The following is a 21,948-nucleotide window of genomic DNA, read 5'->3' as shown; positions in this document are numbered from 1 at the left end:
ATTCTCATGTTTTCTGTTCGTATACAACATGTATACAAACAGAAAACATGATCCGGTGTTGCTTGTGAAATCTTGTCCGCTCACAATGCCAAATGTTGTGGTGTGGAGGTTACTGCTGGGCTCCACATGGCTGAAGGTTAGGCTGTTTGGCCATTATCAATAAGATTAAGGGCATTAACATGTCATGAATATCATGAGGTCCTGGGAAAGTAAAGACGAGGACCAATGAACTGGGCTCTGATTGGCTAGAGCGTGCCTCTAAGCGAGGCCAACCCCCACTGACCTAAGAGGTCATTTGAAGAGCTGATGACCTCTAACATCATACCAAGAGGGTGATGGAAAAGTTTGCACATACTCGATCGCTAAGATATTAAGTGCGGGGTGTTTAACCAAGAGCAAATAAACACTAATATTAGCGTGTTTGGAAAAATCAATTCCATCATGTCATAAGCTGGGGTCTGTCCAACCAAACTTGCTTTTGCAATATTTGTATTGAATACAAGTCCCAGATTTCTTTCTTAAAATCTTGTCACTACCCAGTGACATTTTAACAGCACTGGCAATGAGACCTAATTTAGGAATTGATTAGCTAATAAATCATAATAATGATGACTAATATTAAAGTACAATGACTACTAAGTCCTGTAAGGTAACGTTCTCTCATGCTTTGAAGCATCTTTTATTTACTGCAATAAAATACAAAATCATCAGTACATAAACACACAAGAACATTCTTTAAAAAAAGTTTATTGGCTTTTAAAACCACTTTAAAAATCTCACCAGTGAGTACTTTCCATTGAAAAAAGAAACAACGCATTTGCAATATTAACAAGCTACTGTACATTAAGCAGTACACCAGACAACACCACAGAGGAGGGTTTTTTTCTACTGGTAGAAACGGACAATATAGTCAAACAGAGTTGGTTCTGGGTCAGTCAAAGGTAAAGAATCAGAGTCACTGCTTGATGGAGCTCATGTACTCATAAAGAGGTGCATTTCCTTCATTCTAATTCAAATATCAGTGCCTTATTGTTAAGGAAAATTACAAGAAAATGTTACATCGCTTCACAAATGCATTTTGCAAAATAAGAATATGTAAAATCAACAAAAAAACAGTTATCAACATAACATATAGAACAACCTTAACTTAGTAAACAGCACAGAACAAAAGTAATGCAACTCATGAAACTAGCACTGCCAGTCTGGTTAACAGAACCTGCCCAAATCACAGAAGACAGTGGTCACCAAGAATACAAAGTACAACAGAAGTTATCACACATGCGTGCGTACAATCATTTATCAACATAATGAGCATGTAGGTTTTAAAAGGTTGTTTAACTTTTTTCCCTCAATGCTTTATATTCTCATGTATGAGAATGAGTAAGAAATGTGTATCTCACTGAGATTAATGCACATTTTGCTACAAGACAATTAGTCATTTTCTGACGATTAATTTCCCTACGCATCTTCTCATAAAAAATATTTTTTTTCCTTTTTATGTGGGCATCCATCATTACATTTGTCCATAAAGATGTGGCAAAGCCATGTTTCATAAAAATTTAGTGCAATAATGTGAACCTCCAAAGTTTGTTGAAACATGAGTAATCGTTTTTTCCAGTGTCTGCTGAAAAGTTTTGAGCACAATGTCTGTCACAGAGATGTTTGCAACCAGCTAACAGTATCACAACTTTTTTTCTCAATATACCATGCTATTGATCCTGCTCAAAGCACACATCACTTCTGCAACTGCAGAGACCTATTATCTTTGAATAGAAAAAAAGTAAAAGAAAATCAGCAAGCGAGACCAGACAGCATTACTTTTACGACACATTGAGCCAGAAATGTAACACACAACATACAGTATCTTGCCGACTATAGATCTGTTAAGCTTTTTTTTTCTTTTGAATGGCACATACTTAGCTAGAAAAATGGCCATATTATAGTGTTTTGATACATCAAATCCCTATGTATCTATTCTATTTACAGATGAAGCTTAAACATGACTTATACAACATTGACAATAGCCAAAAACTCAAGCAAGCATCCTACTGTATCACATAGCCTACCTGGCTAGCTGTGATGGTTTCAACATGCTTTCAGGTCCATGGTTACCTATAAAACATAGGACAGTGACCATTTCACAAATTTACATACTATACATAAGATTTACGCAACTTAACCCTTTTCCTCAAATGCAATAAAACTCTTTTATATCTCCAAGGCTGCCTGTTTCTCGTTGTTGTTAATGTTAACTAGGAGTGTCTCTATGAGTAATAATCTCTTATGTCATTGAAACAGATCATCTTTGGTATGGAAATAAGGCTGGATTCTCCACAAACATAATTTAATTTCCTCTTGATCCCTAGATGGCATCAATACATAAATGTCAGCCTCTAGCTTCCTATATAACTAAGCCTTCTCCATACCATTGATATTCTTATCCAAGCTGGGAGTATAGCATGCCAAAAAAATCTCATGACTGAAAGTGTGCCTGCCATGGTTTATGGACAGTATATCAATTCCTCTATTCCTCTAAATCCATTACTGATAAGGGCACACACAGTGTAATCGTTAGCCTATACAATACACATCTATATTGTAACACTGCAAAACAAAAACAATAAGAAATAGTACTGAAAATATTAGAGTAACAGCTGCCTTGATATGATGAAGCTCTGGATGGTTCAGAAGATTCTTAACAATATATTATATACAGTCTCTCTACAGATGGCATAAGGCCTTGGACTTTGGGAATAAGGCAGACAGTTGTTGATTCCTTTCGATGTATAGTCCACAAAGTGGCCTGAATTCCCATCTTCTCCCTACTGATTTATCTACTCCCTTTATAAGAAATGTAACAGTACAAGAAGTATAGGCTTTAAGAACATTTCACTCTTGGACAATGCTCAGATGTAAATCAGTTTTCCACTGATTTGGTATATGATAAAGTATAAAGATTATGTCATAAATTCAGCACCTGGCAGCATAAGATGCTACCCTTTTTATAATATTCAGATATGGCAGGCAAATGTACTACAACTATTATGTGCATATACTACAAACCCAATATTTTCTCCATTTGGTTGAACTTGAACTGTACACACTGTTTATTTAGTAGACAACAGCATATGTTTTTTTGGTCTTTTGTGCCAAATTTACTACCCATCTCTTTCTTTTATCAACTGTCCGTTAAATTTAAATATTGCATTATTGACTGGTTATAACATGGAAGATTACGTTTCTCTTAATGTTCATAACATACAAACCTGCTCTTTGTAAGTGCATGCTGCCACCAAGTACTCACACTTTAACTTGAAATGCTTACATTTCTAATTTCAGATGAGGGAGAAAGATGATTAAATATTGAAACTCTGGGTGACAAATGAAAAAGGAGAGAAGTAACTAAATGCAATAGGAGAGATTTTCTGGTAAGCCTGGCACTTTTAACAGAACAAATGGCAAAGTCCAGACAAATCCCAACAAACTATAGTTTAAAAACAGATAAACTACATACGCACAAAAACAAACAACAGAGTACAGAAATAAAACACACAGAGTAAAAGATAACATCAGCCCAGCATCTCTACTGTAGTAGGCTGGTCTTTGCTTTCTAGCCAGTCAAAACCAGAGTTCACAGTATCACTGCATATCTGCTGAAAAAGCGGGTCATTCTTCAGTTCTTCCAGTGTTGAGTCTTCATATTGTTCCTGCTGTTGATTAGGATCAAACAGCAGGTTGGTGTCCAACGTGTTAAGGTCAGTGATGCTACTGGACAGATCTGAGGTCAGTCTGATGTCGTTTGAGAAGTCAGACGCCACAGCGTTGAGCTCAGAAGCTACCTGACCCACCAACTGGGAACTGGGGTTGAGGCCATCATCCCCCAACAAGTCCTTGACAGTGTTGTTGAAATCCAGCTGTTGTTCGTCCTCTACCTCCTGCTGCTGTGTGCTCTGAAGGAGGAGCTGTGGTTGTGTCTGCACAGCGTTCTCCTGGAGCTGCTGCTGGTCTTGCTCACCAGGACCTGCTTGTGCTTGGCTGTCCCCAGTTGAGAAACTCACCTGTTCTCCACTGCCAGTGGTGAGGTAGCCATGCTGCTGGAGCTCAAAGGCAGCAGGGCTAGAGCTAACAGGCAGCTGAGTTTGGTGAGCAGTTCCTCCAGCAAAGCCAGGAGTGGTCTCCAGGATCTGTGTGAGGTTCATACGGGCCGTGTAGTTAGAGGGGAGGTTGTTTATACCTAGGCCACGGACAGAATCATCACCATCAGCTTCCATCTTGCTGAGAAGAACATTGGTGATTTTGGCGGTGTTACTCTGACCCTGCACAGGCAGCATTTCACTCTGCATCATGATGTTCAGGGGTACAGATTGGCTTCGCTGGACCATGCTGTGGACAGAGCCAACCGTCTGGCTGTTGGACAAGATGCTGAGCACCTCAGAGGTGATGGGCGAGTTAAAGGGTGAAACCACCGCTCGGGTGGTGGTGGTGGTATTGGTGGTGGTGGTCAGAGGGCCGGTGTTGCCACTGAAGTTTCTCTGGCGCACTGCAGGACTGACACTGCGGCAACGGAAAGTACTGGACGCAGATGAGGTTGATACCTTGTTGTCTAATGGTGCAGGTACAGCAAAACTCTCCTGTTTAGTGGGAGTAGTTACACCTGTTACCAGCTGCTGCTGCTGTTGTTGCTGTTGTTGTTGCTGTTGTTGTTGTTGCTGCTGTTGTTGTTGCTGTTGTTGTTGCTGCACCGGGGAAATTGGGGTTAAACGGCCAAAGTGAGCAGCATCCTGTCTCGACTGAGCCTGAAAGGACTGGCCGGGAATTGCAAAGGCATGTGGTTTACGAAACTGGTCATCCACCAGGTCTTGGTAGCTGGGCAGAATGCCAATGCTATGGTTGGGCAAAGGACCTGCAGAGTTGCTGTTGTAGCGGTTGTTTATCCACTCCAGTTTGGCCTTGTCAGGGTGTGTTGCCATTGGCCTCTGCATGGGCTTAACAGGGCTGCTGGAAACAATACTGGCGTCATGATAACCTGTGATGCTTGAGTTAATAGGAGTGAACGCAAAAGGGTTTCTGCACTCCACTGGGCTTGGGGGGACGCTGCTGCTGCAGTTGGACAGTGGTGTGCTGATGGGGGTGTGGCGACCCATGGCTCCATCCACAGGGGTGATGGGAGCCATGCGGGAGCAGGGGCTCTCTCTCGTCAGGCTGTGTCCAAGCGTCATTTCAGAGGTGGGGGTGGGGGTCGGAGTTGGAGTCGGTGTTGGAGTGGGAGTTTGGACAGGAGTGGTACTGCTGTGGGCAGAGTGGAAGAAAGTCGTGCCAGCCTGATGAGCATTTAGGATAGAGCCTTGGCTGCTGGCTGACTGGCCTTGTAAAGACACGTCAACACAGCTACCAAACAGACCCTTCAGCTTCATCTGCTCCTCCATTTGGACTAGCTCCTCCACAATGCTGTCCTGGGTCATGTCATCATCATTGAACGGAAAGTAGTCCATGTTGGACTGAGAACCTGCAAAGTCAACCATCTCCTGCGTGAGGGTGAGCGGGCCTGAGGCCTCTGGGGGTTGAGCTATAATGGAAAGTTGTTCAGTAGGGGCTTGTTTGTGTTCTGATGGTATCTGCTGCGCAAACGCCTGCTTCCGAAGCTCATCAAGCTCTTTCTCCTCCCATATTGTGCTCTTTAAGTTACTCATCACAGAGGCTTCGTGTGCTCCTGAGTTGGCTGGTATGGCATGTGGGTCCCCAGTGATCTGCCGCAGCAACGCCTGATCAGATGTGTTGTTTCCAGCTGCTCCAGTGCTGGAATCAGTGCTGAGAGGATGGTCTTCACGTTTCACCATCAAAACCTGGGGTTTGACAATAGTCTGGGAACCCTCAGTGTGTGTGATAGGTGAGTCAGAAAGTGCAAGAATCTGTGTGGGCCCTATGCAGGTGTGTTTCACAGTCACTTTGCAGGGGGCACTCTCTGGTCTGGCAGGGGTTCCCGGTCTGGGGATCCTCTTCACTGCAGCATTGATTCCAGGTTTGGGATTGTCAATTATAGCCAGTGGCTGTTGGGAGATAAACACCCTCTTCACAGGAATCACATGGGACTCCCCGGCTGGGCCTGTGCGCTTCCTGGGGCTCTTGGCATCTAGGCAGGGATCCTTTGTTGTTGGGGTAACAGCGGATGAGCCTATAGATATTGTGTTGCCATTGGAGTTCTGATTATCAACAGTCAAGTACAAAGTACTGTCATGGCAGTTACTGTTATTGCTGTCCTGAGTCCCAGCTACAGCTACAGAGACAGGAGGGGATGTGGGGTCACTTTTTATCCTCGACCCTTTGTCTGGTCCGGGAGAACACTTAATCAGGAAGCTCGGCTCACTGGCAGCCCTGAACTTAGCCATTCTCTCCTCTTTGCCCCCAACACCAATTTTCTCTGTGCCATGGTTGGGGTTATTGTCATTTCCAATTTCAGACACCACTTTAATGTCAGTGGAGAGGATTGGGGTGGAGACTAGGGCACTGGGTCTGATTGCAGAAGACTGAGGGGCAAATGAGGTCCCACCATGTGGCTGCTGGGGATCGTCCAAAGCAGCTATGGTATTCACACCCGCAGAGGCAGGACGCACGGTTGTGCTGCTGCTGTTGGGAGCCAGGGCAATGGCCGTCATCTTTACCACGTTGACTGAGCTGACGTGGGGAGTTGGCATTACAGTTTTTATGGGACTGTTAGTGATGAGCAGGGTAGGGGGTGAGCGCAGCGTGATGGCACTGGTGGCAGAGGGCTTGGGCAGAATTTGTGCGTACCGTGTGCCGTGTCGTGCCAGCCGGTCACCCACAGGACTAGCTGAGATGTTCTGGGGATGTTTAGGGGACTGTTTAAGAGACTGAGTGACCACTTGGAAGTTCACAGGCAACACTTTCCCCTCTGCTGTCCCTACAGGGCTGGGTGAGGTCATCAACTGCCTACCTCTCTGTACCTGGAAAGAAAAGTAAGAATATAAAATTACATTTAGGCACATTTTTCAAGATATCTGAGTATAATCTGTGGGAGAAATTCAGCCAAATACCGTAACTGGGCTGGGGACAGCTGCTACCACGATGCCTATGGTGGGCTGAGGGGAGAGCAGAGCAGGGCTGCCACAGGGGATGGTTGGGCCAGGGGTACTGGCCTCCGTTCTCTTGACCTGGACCTCATTCGGCAGGGGTGAGTGGAGCTTCTGCTCTTGCTGCTTCTTCTGGATCTTGCGCTGCAGTTGCTGCTTTGCATCAACAGAAGGAGAGGGCAGGGTCTTCACTTGGGGCTGGAAAGTGTTTGCCTCAGCTGTTGGCACAAACGCAGAGGCTGGAGTTGGTGTCTTCATTCCTGTCGAGGGAAGAAACAAATTGAAGAATTATGATAAGCAAAGATGGAGTGTCAATGAAAGCAAAGGACTTCAAACCAGGCAAGGTCAACAGTCATGGTTTTTAACAGTTATAAGCAAGGGAAGTATTATGCACAGTATTATCAAGTATTTAAAACTGCAAGGTACAAAAGGGTTTAAAATTGAAAACTCTCAACTTTATATTACTGTTGCTAATCTTAAACCATATTGACTTGCCATAAAGTCACCAGTTATGTAAATTGTAGTTTGTCAGAAAACCATTGAAGGTTGTACACAAAATGGATTTACTATGTTTGTTTCCATAAAGTTGTTTAGTGGGAGTAGGCCATTTTAGCCAGGTAATTATTATCATACTTTTCTACCATGGACTAGGTTTATCATTGCAAACATTTTCTCCACCACAAATGGTTTACAGACAGCTGAATTAACCTATTTATATTTTCAGCACCATGGACAGCCGACAACTGTGTGCATGCACTGTTTTAGGAGACACATGCAGCATCACATTAGGAAAACACGTTTAAGCCTTCACGGTGTTGATGTGTAAACCATGATGTCCAGTAGTGACCATCACGAGGCATAATCACAAATGTGCTTTTACTACTTAAAATATCACACACACACACACACACACACACACACACAAACACACACAAAATAAAAATAAAAATAAAACACCAGCAGAGGACACTGTTACCTGTGGGTGTTCCAGTCATAACAGTGAGTGCAGCCATGGATTTAGTACCAATGTAGTGGCTATTGAGCAGGAAGCGGGCCAGGTCCTCCACGTTGTCAAACTGACGACTCAGGACCTTTTGAGCCCACTCACACACCAGTCCACAGGCTGCAGATCTCATTTCATCCTCAGCGCTCGGGGACTGGCCCGTTGACTCCATCAGCTCACACTACAGAAGAGCGCAGCAGGTGGATGAGCATCAGACCATTCTTAAAATATATTTTACCATGTGTTTTTTTGCAGTGTAACTTACCCCATCACCAGATTTTTGCAGATCCAGGTTGGGTAAGGATGGCATGTGAACAAAAGCTTTCTTCCTTAACCCGCTATAACAGTATGTGAGAAGGAGTTAAGGTGTCTGAAACATAATGACTCTGGATATAGACATGCATATAATATTTTACGGTGGGTTTTACGTTGGGTCTGGCCAAATTCTCATTTTGGTTTATCTTATCCTTTTCTAGAAGTTTCTTTCTCTGAAATTCTGAATTTGTAAATTCAAAAACAATCTCATCTAAATCTGCCTGCAATAATCCTCAGGCATTAGTGTTTTTCTCACCACAGGACCATGTGTTTTGCACACTGGCACAACTGAAAACTATTAACACAGTTTTTGGGGAATTCCTTTAAGTTTTTTTATTATTTTAGAAGGTTGGATTTCACTGTAGTGCATGAATTATATCATGTGCCTCTTCCTGTGCATTATTCATGATATTTGTAATTCAAACAGCCTTTGCTTTTAGTCTTAAATAAAACAATCGCTAACAGCCAAACTTTATTCATCTTACCTCTATTCAAAGTTGGATTACGAAGAGCTTATTACAGTAACTTGATAAATTTATATCACGCATTGCTAGCAGAAGAAATACATGATCTGCCTCCTCAAATATCGGCACCTGAATGGCACTACTATATGTCATCAATTGACTAACAGCATCAACTAACTTGCTCACAATTTGAAGACTATGTAGGCAAAATAAAGTAAAGCACAGACAATTAAAAGCACAGAAAAACTTTGTTGACCGGTTTATGAGAATTAAAGGATATTTGGATTTGCCCCTCATGCCCAGTCGACGAGCCTTCATGTTAGGAAAGACATTCTTCATGATCTTTCCAAAGTCCGCTGCACTCAGTGGATTGTAGCCAAGATTGTCACAATAGCTCCTATAAGAGAAGAGAATCCTCCATAAGATTAAGTGACATCATACTGTTGTTAGTCCCCTTTTCTGTTTCCCTGCCCCTACAGTGAGGTCACACACACTCACTTGTATTCATCATACACCTCTTGCTTTGGGAGTGAAGTCTCTGGGTGCTCTTCTAGGTGATTTCGTATCCAGTTAAATGCATACATCTGTTGAGTACGGCTTGACGACATGGAACTCTGATCACTGAAATTAGTATAGAAGGAAAATAAATCTGGTGAGGCAGTGTCCTCGATTTGTATGCATCATTTCTTGTTAATACAGAAACTTTAATACCATAATCCAGGAGTGGAGGACCCCCTCTCATTCTCAGTCCAAATGGGCGGAATTGGGGGGTTGGGGTGATGAATAGATATGGGGAAACAAATGAAACACAGACAGCTAGGTATAGCAAAAGTCTACATAGATCAGTGGTTTGCTTCATAATGATAATCAATCAAACAGCTGAAAAATGAATGATATTTTTCTATAAGAAACTCACCAATGACAAGCAACCGCCCAAAATGTCATAAAACTGAAATTAATTTTTTGGATCAAGCAGCCTAAGCAGGGTTTGCAAAGTAGCCAGTGGATAGTGACTTAAATTTTAGACAAGCAATGAGACAAAAGTGCCAATAATGTAATGAGAGCCCCAACAACGCAGCTGTGTGTATGTGAGACAAAAAAAAGACCAAAGAGCAAAGTGGAAATCTTGAGTAAAGTGTGTATGTGTCTGTGACATACCTTTTATCATTGCCACTGCTGGGACCAGAAGGCAACTTCAGGTAGAGGTAGAGTTTTTCTATGTCTGTAAACTTCTCAACATCTTGCTGTAAAAATAAAAATGATCACAAAGGAAAAAAAAGATTATTCATATAAAACAATGTTTTCACTAACAAAAGCTATAATATATGCTTCATGAGAGTAATATTGGGAAAAAAAATGAAGACACTGATCAAATGACTCAGTCTTATTTCTAATTCTTACGTACTAGTTGTTAGTTCTCCACAACTGAACAAATAGATACATGCACGCAGCAAATTTAGACTATCTGGTCCAAAATTTAGAGCGGACACAGGTGTTAAGAGTGGCACACAACCTCCTTACTATTGATTCAACCCCAACTGCTTTTCAATTGGTTTCTAACAATGGACTCATCTTACCTCTTTTCTTTTCTATTTGCCTCTTTGTTGCTAGGGGAACCAATACTTGAATGAAAGAGGTGAGAGCTGTCAGCCAATGAGCAGTGAATAAAAAAGGCTATTTACTACACTCCACTGTTACAAGCATATGGTGAGTTAGTCCTTCTCTGCTTATACAGAGTATATGATCTTACAATAAGATTTATCATATACAAAATTTTAGATCTCAGGTATGGGAGCCACCCAATGACTACAGGACGGAAGAACCATACTGTAGGTTCCATTGCAATATACATGTGGCATATGTTCAATTTCAAACAACAGCAATACAAACAACTTTGTGTAAGAGATTTTGCCATGCAGCTATGCGGTGTTAGCCATCTCCTTCTTTGGTTGCACTCGTCCAACATTGCCTCTAATAATACTGGCTTTCCAGGATTTTTCACAAAAGGTACATAATATAATATTATATATATATATATATATATATATATATATATATATCTCATGTTGTCCTCGGGTCAAATTGACCCATTTTCCTACATCAATGTTCTTTTTAACTACCCAAAATAACATGATTGATTCCACACAACACTCTTTGGCAAGTACAAATCTCTACTTTCATTGATTTTGGGGTGTCTTATTGAATTTTATAGCATTTGGAAGTGTGTGTATATATATATATATATATATATATATATATATATACAAAAAAAAGTTAAGCTACACACCTGTTCTTATCTACTAATAAACGTTAACATGCATTCTGTAGATCGGTCTGTTATGCATACTCACCAATATGCTGTCCACCTTTGATTGTACAGATTTGCTACAATAAAAAATAGAGCAAAAGACAGAAATGTGAATAAATGACTTGGGATTAAAATAACATACATACACATATGATACATGCAAGGTTTTCTTATTATTTTTTTCCTGTCCATGATGACTTGATTTCTTTATATGGTATAAAGTCTGATAATGAACTAGTTACCAGAAGTAGTCGTTATCGTATGTGCTGAAAAGTGTGCTGGATCACATTGAAGTAAAGGAATTGAAATCAAGACATTTTGTTTTGTATCTATATCTTCTCAGATATCATGATGCACAATGCAGAGGCTTTGGTAAGAATTTTGACTCTTCTTACACATGTTAATGTGTTAGAGATGATTCAATTCAAAATATATATGTAACTAACTTTTATGCCATCAATCTACAAACAAAAAAACAATATAAAAACAGCAAAAACTTATTTCAGAATGTTTGGCAAATGTATTTAAAATTGAGGTCCGGCCCTTATTCAATATCAACTTTGGCAGAAATTACAGCTTTAAGTCTTCTTCCTGGCAGGTTCTCTACAATTTAGGGAGCTTGAATGGCGGGGGGGTTCAGGTCTTTCCACAGATTTTTTGGGGTTCAAGTCCAGGCTTTAGCTGGGTCATTCAAGTACATTTCCCGGATATATCCAAAAGCAGTTTCAGCATTGGCTTGGATGTCTGCTTCAGGTTGTTGTGCTGAAGGGTAAAGCCTCTGTAATGTACTCTGGAGACGGTTTACTTCTAGCTCATTTTTGTATTTGACTGCATTCACTGTTCTATAGCGTCTGACAAGTCTCCACATCACTTCTAAAGAGAAGCACCTCCCCAGCACGATGCTTTTTATCATTTGTGGTATTAGCCAGGTGATGCCTTGAGTTAGATGATGAGCTCTAAGAAGAGTCTCCATACGTTTTCCATTTCACTATGATGGAGCCCACTGTGCTCCTTGGAACATTCAAAGCTTTAGGATTTAAATGGTTTTATAACCACGCCCATATCTCACCCTCAACATCAATTGATCGTGAAGAACCACGGAGAGTTCCTTGGAAATCATGGCTTTGTGGGAAAATACTTGTGAATTGTGGGACCTTATACACAGGTGTTTGCCTTTTTAAAATCATGTCCAATCATTTTATTTGCCATAGGATAACTCCAATCAAGTTCTAGGTGTATGTGTCCTTATTCACTGCTCCCTATACAATTGACCCTCAATAGTTAATTGTAGGGTAAGTTAATTAAGATCTTTGACACTTATGAATTCTCATCATTTTGCATTGTAGGCATGTGTGGTTTGCACCATTGTAATTTTTGCATCTGTAAAATGCAGTGAATGGCATTGCGATGGACAGTACTTGAATGTTCCATAGACCTATTTTAACGTCACACATTTTGTCTTGTCATGGCAGTGAAAAAACAGGTGTAATAACAGTAACAATGGCTCTGCTATATTTGATTGTGACAGTGAACCAGCATGCACAATGCCAGGACTCTAAAACTGAATCATTGTTATTTTTTAAATTTATTTATTTTTATTTACAGGTGCTTTTCCTACTGTGACTTGATAAAATGTCTTCTGCAAAAAAAGGGCAAATTTTGGACATTGCACCATAGTTGATAAGAGTTAATAGCAATTTCAGACACATCCCTAGAAGTATTTTAAGGATAATTAAAGCAGGTGCACCAAACAATAAAGAGTAAAGACTTTGAACACTTTTGTAAATAAGCAATTTAATTTTTAGTAATATTTAATAAATTTGCAAAATAAAAGCCTCTAAAACACGTTTTTACTTTGTCATTATAGAGTAAGTACATTAATCCCTTTTAAATTACTATTAATCTATAAAGTGCGCTAAACGTGAATGGGGTTTGAATTCTTTCCAAAACCAATGTACATTATGTCATAACATCTGAGTAGATGTATAGATAATAAAACGTCAAGTTATTTAGTTGCTTTTAATCACAATCATGGTGATGACAAATCAAATAGAAACAATAGTTTTAATCATTTCTAAAGCCAGTGTAGAAACTAAACATGTAAAAACCAAACCCTTACTAGCAGAGTGCCTTGTAGTGTTCTAAGCAGCATTAAATCAGTGTGAGGCTGTCTCTCTGTGGAGCAGTCTGGTTTGACACCTGTCATCCTGCGCATCGGCACCACCGGTGGATATGGTGTCATCTATCACACATGGCCTCCTATGGCTCGATGCTAGTGATTATAGCTACTACTGCTGTAAATAACTAGTCGTTAACGTGTTATTAATACATAAACAGGTAGCAGACAGCGTAGCTTTTCTTGCTGATGTTGTATTTCCGTTAAACAACTGCGTTTAGCACGGGAGCACTCGTGTTATTTCCAGAGGCTTTGTGCAGCACACATCCTCCCTGCCACTTCATAGCTAGATACGCTAATTATAAGGCTACTGCTAGCGAAAAGGACAGTGTGGATGCTCGAGGATTATTTTCATCCTTACCAAATTGAATTCTTTATTTTGAACTGTAACGCGTTAGCCTCGGGCCCTTGGAGTCCTGGCACCAGCGCTGGAAGAGAGCCTAATCCCGAGGCAGGCTTCTGACCAGGTTGTTGTTGATCATCAGCCATCACGATGGAGGGGTGGTGGGGGAGCTTTAACAAGTAGGCCTCATCCCCGGCTGTGCACTGCACCGGACCCACCGCTGCTGGAGCGGCTCAGTCAGCTAGGACAGCCTGCTAAATCCACCACAGAGCATGGCTACAAACACTGTGATCTGACCCTCGCAAAACACAAAACTAAACCATAAAAACCACCCGGGAATACAAAAGGCATTTCGCAGAGGTCTCTCGGCTGCCGCAAATAGCACGCCTGCAGCAGCCAGCAGCAGCTACAGACGAGCTGCCTGCCTCAAGTTACACACAGGTAGCACAGACAAATCCGGAAATACACTGAGATTTCACTTTCGAAATAAAAGCATACGATTTGACATGTTGAAAGGTTCACATTTCTTTGCATGTCTGTCTTTAAAACAACCCCTCACATGTCCAGATATACTGTACATACACCTTTTGCTTCTGTAATAATTCCTGCTGTCCTGACTGACTATTAAAAGATCCCTTTCTAACATGCTTACAAAAATTCCAATGCTTTCTGAAGTTAGGCCTAATATGAGGAGGTCTTCTTTGTTTTTCCCGAGACAGCTTTCCTTGGGGATAGTAACATCGACAGGGTATTTAGTACTGAAAAGCGTTACTCAGATCGCAGCTCCAGATAAACTTTGGAGTATATTTTTTGCACAGAACAACGACAGTAGAGATTGTTCCCCTTATCACTGACATTGGAAGCACAATCAGTAAGGGGTCTTTTAATGACGTGTATGAACAGGAGGAACGATTATAATGTTTCAATGTTATATATATATATATATATATATTTAGTTGTTGGTTGTACAAAACAACAGTTTGCAAATTTATGATAGAAATGTTCTGACATTATATAGACAAAGTCATTAATCAATTAACTGAAAAAAAATTGTCAGATTAATGAAAGATAATCCTTGATTGCAGCCCTGTTTGAAAATAAATCCTTGTGTTTTATTTTCACTTGTAAGAGGGATTGCTACTTAAATAAACTGGCAAATATGTGATAAACAAATGCATCCCTTTGATTGTGCCATCGTTTTGAGAGTTTTAATTTTAAACTCCTGACGGGGATTTTATTTTTCCATTGTGTTCCCTGTAACTTGATGCTGGTCTTTGTGTTGCAGTTCTGCTGTCAGCCAGTAGGGGCGCTGCTGCAGGAAGCTGGTTGATCAGATATTGACAATGACGGGTAAACAGTCAGGATGATATCACTTCGACATGTAACCTGGTCATTTACCAGCGTGTGAAATGATCTTCCAATATGTTTCTATCAAATAATAATCTGATTAGACTCTTGGACCAAGTGCTAAAACACCAAACAGATTGTTCCAAGATTTCTCTTTGCTCATCACACAGCTGACTATATTTTCCCTTCGGCGGAAATCTGAGACACAGCTGGCGAAAAAATAACCTGCGAGGATGAATTGGATTGTGGCTGTCTGTACCAGATATAAATATAACGTTAACTTATGCCACACCAGTAACCCTGCTGTAAAATGACACATATTACACACATGTCCAGTTAATTGAATTATAATAAGTGTTTTTTAATTTACTTGTAATTAGTCATGTTTTATATCTTCTTCAGGAAAATATAAATATGGAAATTCAGAGAAATGAAGCCACCAGGTCAAGAAAAACAAGACCTAAATAAATTCTATCATGACTTATTTTATGCTGCCATCTATTGATGGAAACAAGTAATGTTACTCCAGTGCTCCACTGACACCATGGTCATGAAACATAATGCAAGACAGCAATAGACTCATGCACACAAGGCAAAGGCATGTATGGACAAGTACACAGTAACTCTTAAGATTAGCATAATAGGAACAAGAGGGTATAATAGAAATGTTGCTACTTGGCTTCTCTTTGTTTGCAAGATGTGAAGTTGCTCTGCTCCAGTTTTGTTTATTTAAAGTATATTAGCACATGATAGTACTACTTTTTTGTTAGTCCTATGCAGTGACTTCAGTGCACAGAATTGATGAGGAGTCTTTGACATGACTACTTCTGGTTTGTGTGTGTGTGTGTGTGTGTGTGTGTGTGTGTGTGTGTGTGTGTGTGAGACAAAGGTCTTTTCCAGTGTTATAACCTTCTTTATTTTGGTTAGCTGTTTAACTAGCACAAACATAGACAAATGCACCGGTACAGTCTGAATGGATGAAAGGTAATGCCTTACATCTTTGTATTGTCAGTAATTTACCCAATGCAATGATATATATAAGAGGATACGACAAATAAAAAATATTGATTGTGATAAAAAATCTGAGAGACAGGGGGTACTTAAATTAGAAAATTTCTTAAGTACTTTATTTCATGATGATAATCCAGAGTCCAATTTGGTGTGTGTTTGCCTTACAAGGACACTGAATTTATACGATAACATGGATATCAGTAGGCTATATTCCAGTAATCATGTATTTAAATACCAGTATCAGGATGAAAATGATGACACTACAATAAGAAAAGCCTGACTGATGAATGTACTTATGTCACCATGTTTATTCATACATAATCACGTCATATTTGTTGAGTATTGTTTGATTCCCTGTGTTTGATACAAATCAATTTGAAATAATTAATAATTTAAAAATTCACAAAAATGACAACTGAGTCCTATGAATTGTCTTTGAAAAGTGTTTTGGTGGTGTGCATGGTGAGTACAAAATGTATGCCTTAAACCTTCCCATTATTTGGAAACGTCTGGCTTGTTAGTAGATAATTTAAATGGCATCAAATATACTCGCTATCTCCACCTACCACTGCACCCTGGAACACTAGAAGGAAATCTAGTGAACACTTTTTTGAGTTTCAGAAAAGATTTTTACAGCATGATTGACGACAGTATTCTCAGACGTGTTGAGTTTGGGATGAGTATAAAAATACTTATCTGTAAAGAAAATGTTAAATGTGAAAAGGTTAATGATCATAGAATAGGTTTGTTTCCAGCACAGGTTATAGTGATAAGATAAGATAAAACATACTATATTTAGTATACTTTATTCATACTTTATTCTTCACTATGCTGACGACATTGTTCTTGTAGCGGAGATATAAAGAGGCCTAAAGAGCTTGCTAAAATATTTATATGGTTCATACACTTTCTTAATTATAAAAGTAAGTTTATGACAAGAAAGATATTTGATTTACATTTTGGTTTAGTAGTGATACCTGTATGCAACTCAACTGTATAAACAGTGTGCTTGGTCTTAGACAAAGCTGTAGTGGTTTGGGGGGATTGTAAGCAAGTAAGGAGAAGTGTTGTGTAGATATCAAAATATTCACAATTAGGGAACATATAAGGAGGAAGCCATGTGAGGTAAGCCATAAAGTTGGAGTGGAGCAGCTACAAATATTACATATATTTTATGTGTTGTAAGATATGCCACTCTTCCGTGTAGAATCTATGGTCTTGTAGTTGAGCGCCACAGCCTCTGAAATATGTCAATCAAATAAAACCTCCATTTATTGTACTATTGTATATATTATATATTGTAAGGCCATACAGAAATTACAGCGAACTTGACTTTTTTTTTACAAACTTATTTTTTTTGTCTTGTGATCTTTAAAAAAAATGAAAACTATTGATTGGAGTAAAACAGAAGGTCGGCGATGTTCAGTTTTAGGATTATATAATTTAGTTGTGGTGTGTAAAATGGCTGAGATCTGTCTTGGAAATTATAAAACATTTTCTCACTTAAAATACTTCAATTATGATCAGATGGCCAAAAGGTCTCATTTTTAATTACTGGTGTAATTTGCTTCAACAATTAAATATTCTTGGCAATTTCTCCTTCCCACCATAACGTATCACACAAACATCCATCAAACCTTATCATTTGCTGGCTTGTTAACAACACCGGAGGTGTGTAACAGTGACACTTCATCTAAATCTCAAGAAAATGTTGTTTCCTTGTTAGTCATTGTTTTCTCACTCTATTTTTGACCTCCGGTTGCTGGCTATTCTGGACTGATTTATTTTACTGTCAATCTCCTGTCACTTCTGATTTGGGCTGTAAGGTCTCATCTCAGTAGTCTTTGCCCTTGCTCATTCCTCCAAATGTTAAGATTTGCACAACACTCTTACCAAAGTTGCTGCCATTTGTGTGGCCTTAGCTACCCATATAGCCAAATATGACACAGTAAGAATTTACAATATTTCCTCAATGTAGATACTTAGTTCTGAGTCATGTGCACATTGCTTGTTTATTCAAATTTTACACATAATGTTAGTTTTTAGAGGAATTATTTCACATTATGCTGTGCCACATTTGGCAAACACCTGCAAATCATTCCTCCCTTAAACCTAAAGACAGGCTACTTAAAATTCAAAGACATATATAGATGTAATGAGAAATATATGAAGAAAAAGCTGGCCATAACCCCCCACTCAGGATGATCAGCAAGAGCCCAACATTGTTTTTTTTGTTTTTAATTTAATTTAATTTTAAGAGAAGCAATCAAAGCTAATATACATTTACATTTAGTTATATATTTAATATAACACATTTAAATACAGTAATTGCCCTCTAACACCACTTATGTTGTGGTGATTTCATAACCTGCTACTTGGAAATTAACCAGGTCACACATTAGACTTGCAGTGACCTAAAGCTACCTTCGTCTTCGTAGGAACTGGTGAATGTGGGACAGCGAGGTCACCGTGGTGCAGAGGTTGGTGAGTCTGGCTCTCACGTGCACTGTGCAGGCATGGCTGCTCCAATCCTCTTACAACCCCCACTTCTTCCTGCACTCAGGCCAGACTTTAAGATCAGCCTGCCATGCTCACGTCTTATCCTGAAGATACAGTAGATCCTCAGCACAGAGTCACGCCAGCAGGTATCAAACGCCACAGCCAACACGCTTCTCTCTGTATGCCTACTTCTTTGTATTAGGTTTAGTAATAGTTTGCTAAGCATTCACTGACATGTCCACTCAATTCAATTATTTACATCTATTTTCTTTATGAATTTCTTTAGTAGAAACAAAAAACTGTTTAAGAAAGGCATATGGTGGACGTACAGTATCATCCAAACTATTTTAATTTGTCTGACAAAATCAGCACAACCGTTGTTGGTAACCTACTTCTAGTTCAAGCACACAAGTGCTCATCCAAAGGATTTGTTGTTTAAATTGATAGAAACTAAGCAACTAGAGCTGAAAGGATTAGTTGATTAATTGATTAATCCATTAACAGAACATTAATTGGCAGCTTGTTTTGTTCATGTTTTAAGGAAAGTTTGAGGGTTTCAGCTGTTAAATCATGAGAATGTTCTTTATGGGCAAAAAAGAAGAAGCAATTTGTCATAACATATCCCTTTGAGTTATGGTAAATGATGATAGGCTTTGTAATAAGTTAAGTCATTGAGGCACTTCATGAATTACCGGTAATTAAAAACCAAACTGCAGATTAATAAAAGTGACTAAAGGTTTTCTTTTTGCAAACGCTCAACCTGAATATTAGGATGGGGTCCTGTAAAGTATCCAGTGTGCCTGCAATAAGGAAGACATTTTAGACATTTTACTCCTCAAATGCTGTTATCACATCCCATAAACAACACTGTTAATTCCAAAATGTGTAGGTAAGCCATGTTTCCTTCTGGTTTATCATTTCAGTACCACAATTCAATATGGGAGTCCCTGGCTTTGACGTCACTTACACAACCTATCCCAGGCCGGGATGTCATTGCAGATTTTATACAGCGTTTTTTTCCCCCTTTTTTTCTTGGCTCCTTTTGGAAGAGCGGATGGGAAATTCTGATGTCATCAACCTTGGCACAGCGGGACAGAGGAGCATGTAGACCCTCAGGGAGCTACGATTGGTGCCCATGTGTTTGTGCCCCGTAGATGGTGAAATAGATGGTGTGGTGCTGCCCGCCTGTGCTGCACCTGCGCCTCAGCATGCTGATTGATCAGTTTGGTCATGTGGAATGTCACCATCTGCTCCCCAGTCCCACTCACCCCTTCTTGTGTGAATGCCAATCACAGGCAGGAAGATAGTTATTTAAGCCATGTCAAATCAGGCGCATGACGATGAGCAATATGCCAGCAACACTAGAAATGTGTGTTGCAGCCGTAGTATGCACAACAGCATATCTTCCAGTAAAAGGACAACCATGACTTCAGACTGCAAACGGAATAATGCTTTCTTTGTGTTCTTTGTGGTGGGCCCCACCAATATAGATTTTTTTCTCCTTTCACTAATATATTCTGAATTTTATAACTAAGGGGGCTGCAGTGATGGTGTGATTGTGTGCATGTGTTTTTATTTCTTTTACACATAAAAGTCTTAATTTTTCCCTTCTTTATTTCTCCTCCAATCCCCTTCAGTTTCTCCTTTTTGGCCTTCTAATGGTCAACAACGTATCAGGGGGCCATCAGGAGTGACATTCTTCATTGTAGAGCGTCATAACCAATGACATTTCAACCATGGGAAAATAAAGATATGCAAATTTGAACTCATTAACATTTGCATTACCTGTTTGAATAATCGCTCTCCTGACAAGACTGCAATTAACTAAGATTGATGCAAAGTTCAGGGTTAGGGGACTGTATATATTTGCTCTTGGATCACTTACCCAAGATGTGTGTGTGTGTGTGTGTGTGTGTGTGTGTGTGTGTGTGTGTGTGTGTGTGTCATGCATGCTTAGGAGAACTGAGTTCTGTCAGAGGAAAAGGTCATTCAGTAGCCACTGGTGTTCCTGTAACGTTTGTAAATAATTTTGTTAGTGAAAATATAATAACTGTAGGACACTTTTCCTAGAAAAAGAAGGAAAGACCCACAATTGATTGTTCTGTTGAAGATGAAATACTTCTTATTTTGTTTCTGCTGCTTAAATGACAGAATGGATAACTTCCTAAATACTATTGGTTCAATAAAAACAAAAAACAAAAAAAAAATAAGTTGACTATTTTTTAACTGCACTTAGCTATGCATTAAGAGTCATACATTGGGGAAGCACAACATGCAGTTTGCTAATGACCTAAATAGAAATAGATGTTCTGGAAAGATTCCACATTACACACAGTCCCATGTGACTTCAGTGTAAACACCGGAGGGTTAGTAAGACAACGAGTTCAAGATAAAGACTGAGCTGATGTCTCAGTAGGAATTATTTGATTGGATTCTTATGAGGTCTCTCCAGGACAAAATGCCTTGCCAGGACAGTGTGGCATACTGAGCATCACGCCAACTACAGTGTTTTTTTCCCCTCTATGGCAAATTGTGTTTATGTAACATACAGAAAATACGACACAAAAATAAAGCAGGTCAGCTCCTTTTACTGTTAACACACTGTTAACTCACAAATTTTGAAAATGAACAGTGGACTTCCTATGACATTTTTCTGACACAACCGTCCTGAAATACCTGGAAATCATAAATCTTAGTGGTGTGGTGACCTACATGCAGTAGGTCACTGTCAGTTTCAGCACCAGGGCAGTGGACAGTGGATTTCAATTATCACAGGAAGTCTGACTGTTTAAGTGTTTTACATTAACACAACACCTAGACAGGCTATGTATAAATAACTTTTAGCCCAGCCACTGGAGGAGCTCAACACGCTACACGTGCCTACAAACTAAAGATTTGGATCTATTTGTACATGTAGGTCAGAAAGGGGTGTGGTAGCCTCTGTTTACTGGAAACCTCTACCTGACTAACAGGAGATAATCATCATCACCGGCATCACTGCTTACGGGGATTTCTGAGCTTGCTTTCATATGATGTTACACCAACATAGGCTGTCATGTGAGAAGGATGACAGCTGAATAACAAAATGTATAACCCACACTGGTTATGGCTTTTCTTTCCTTTTCCCTGATGTGATCAAGGTGTTTGATCATGCGTTGGTGGGGAATTCCCTGATTATTACAAGATATTTTATTGATGCCATTTTGCACAAACATACTCCGTAATAATCAGCCCACACCTAACACTATAGCCTGACTATGTTCATTGTTATACCTCTCTTTAATAAAATAAAAAAGTCTGCTCATAATATTCTAGACCAGGCTTGTAGTACAGTAATAGCATCAACCCTTGGTCACCCCTCTCTGCTGCCTGGAATGGTCCAGCCCTTATTTGC

The 21,948-nt window shown here is 39.8% G+C and overlaps 1 protein-coding gene across 1 annotated transcript; it reads right to left on the bottom strand.

Moving 5' to 3' along the window:
* Nucleotides 1-727: 727 nt before the first annotated feature.
* rfx7b (regulatory factor X7b) lies at nt 728-14,132 on the bottom strand. Its single transcript, XM_032523078.1, has 10 exons — nt 13,716-14,132; nt 11,222-11,255; nt 10,029-10,114; nt 9,582-9,620; nt 9,369-9,491; nt 9,151-9,267; nt 8,357-8,441; nt 8,065-8,272; nt 7,053-7,348; nt 728-6,962 (listed from the first exon to the last, which is right to left on the bottom strand). Exons 1-10 carry the CDS (start codon nt 13,841-13,843, stop codon nt 3,570-3,572), a joined length of 4,509 nt encoding a protein of 1,502 aa, XP_032378969.1. The 5' UTR covers nt 13,844-14,132; the 3' UTR covers nt 728-3,569.
* Nucleotides 14,133-21,948: the final 7,816 nt, after the last annotated feature.

This window comes from Etheostoma spectabile, chromosome 8 (assembly GCF_008692095.1).
Source record: "Etheostoma spectabile isolate EspeVRDwgs_2016 chromosome 8, UIUC_Espe_1.0, whole genome shotgun sequence".
NCBI classification, from domain to species: Eukaryota; Metazoa; Chordata; class Actinopteri; order Perciformes; family Percidae; genus Etheostoma; species Etheostoma spectabile.
The sequence above is the reverse complement of the archived record's forward strand: the minus strand, read 5'-3'. Positions and strand labels throughout refer to the sequence as shown.

Coding starts and splice junctions, on each gene's coding strand:
- rfx7b (XM_032523078.1), bottom strand. CDS start 13,843: ATGGCTGATGATCAACAACAACCTGGTCAGAAGCCTGCCTCGGGATTA. Junction 11,256..13,715: donor AAAATAAAGAATTCAATTTG/GTAAGGATGAAA, acceptor TTTTTATTGTAG/CAAATCTGTACAATCAAAGG. Junction 9,621..10,028: donor AGCAGTGGCAATGATAAAAG/GTATGTCACAGA, acceptor TCCGCCCATTTG/GACTGAGAATGAGAGGGGGT.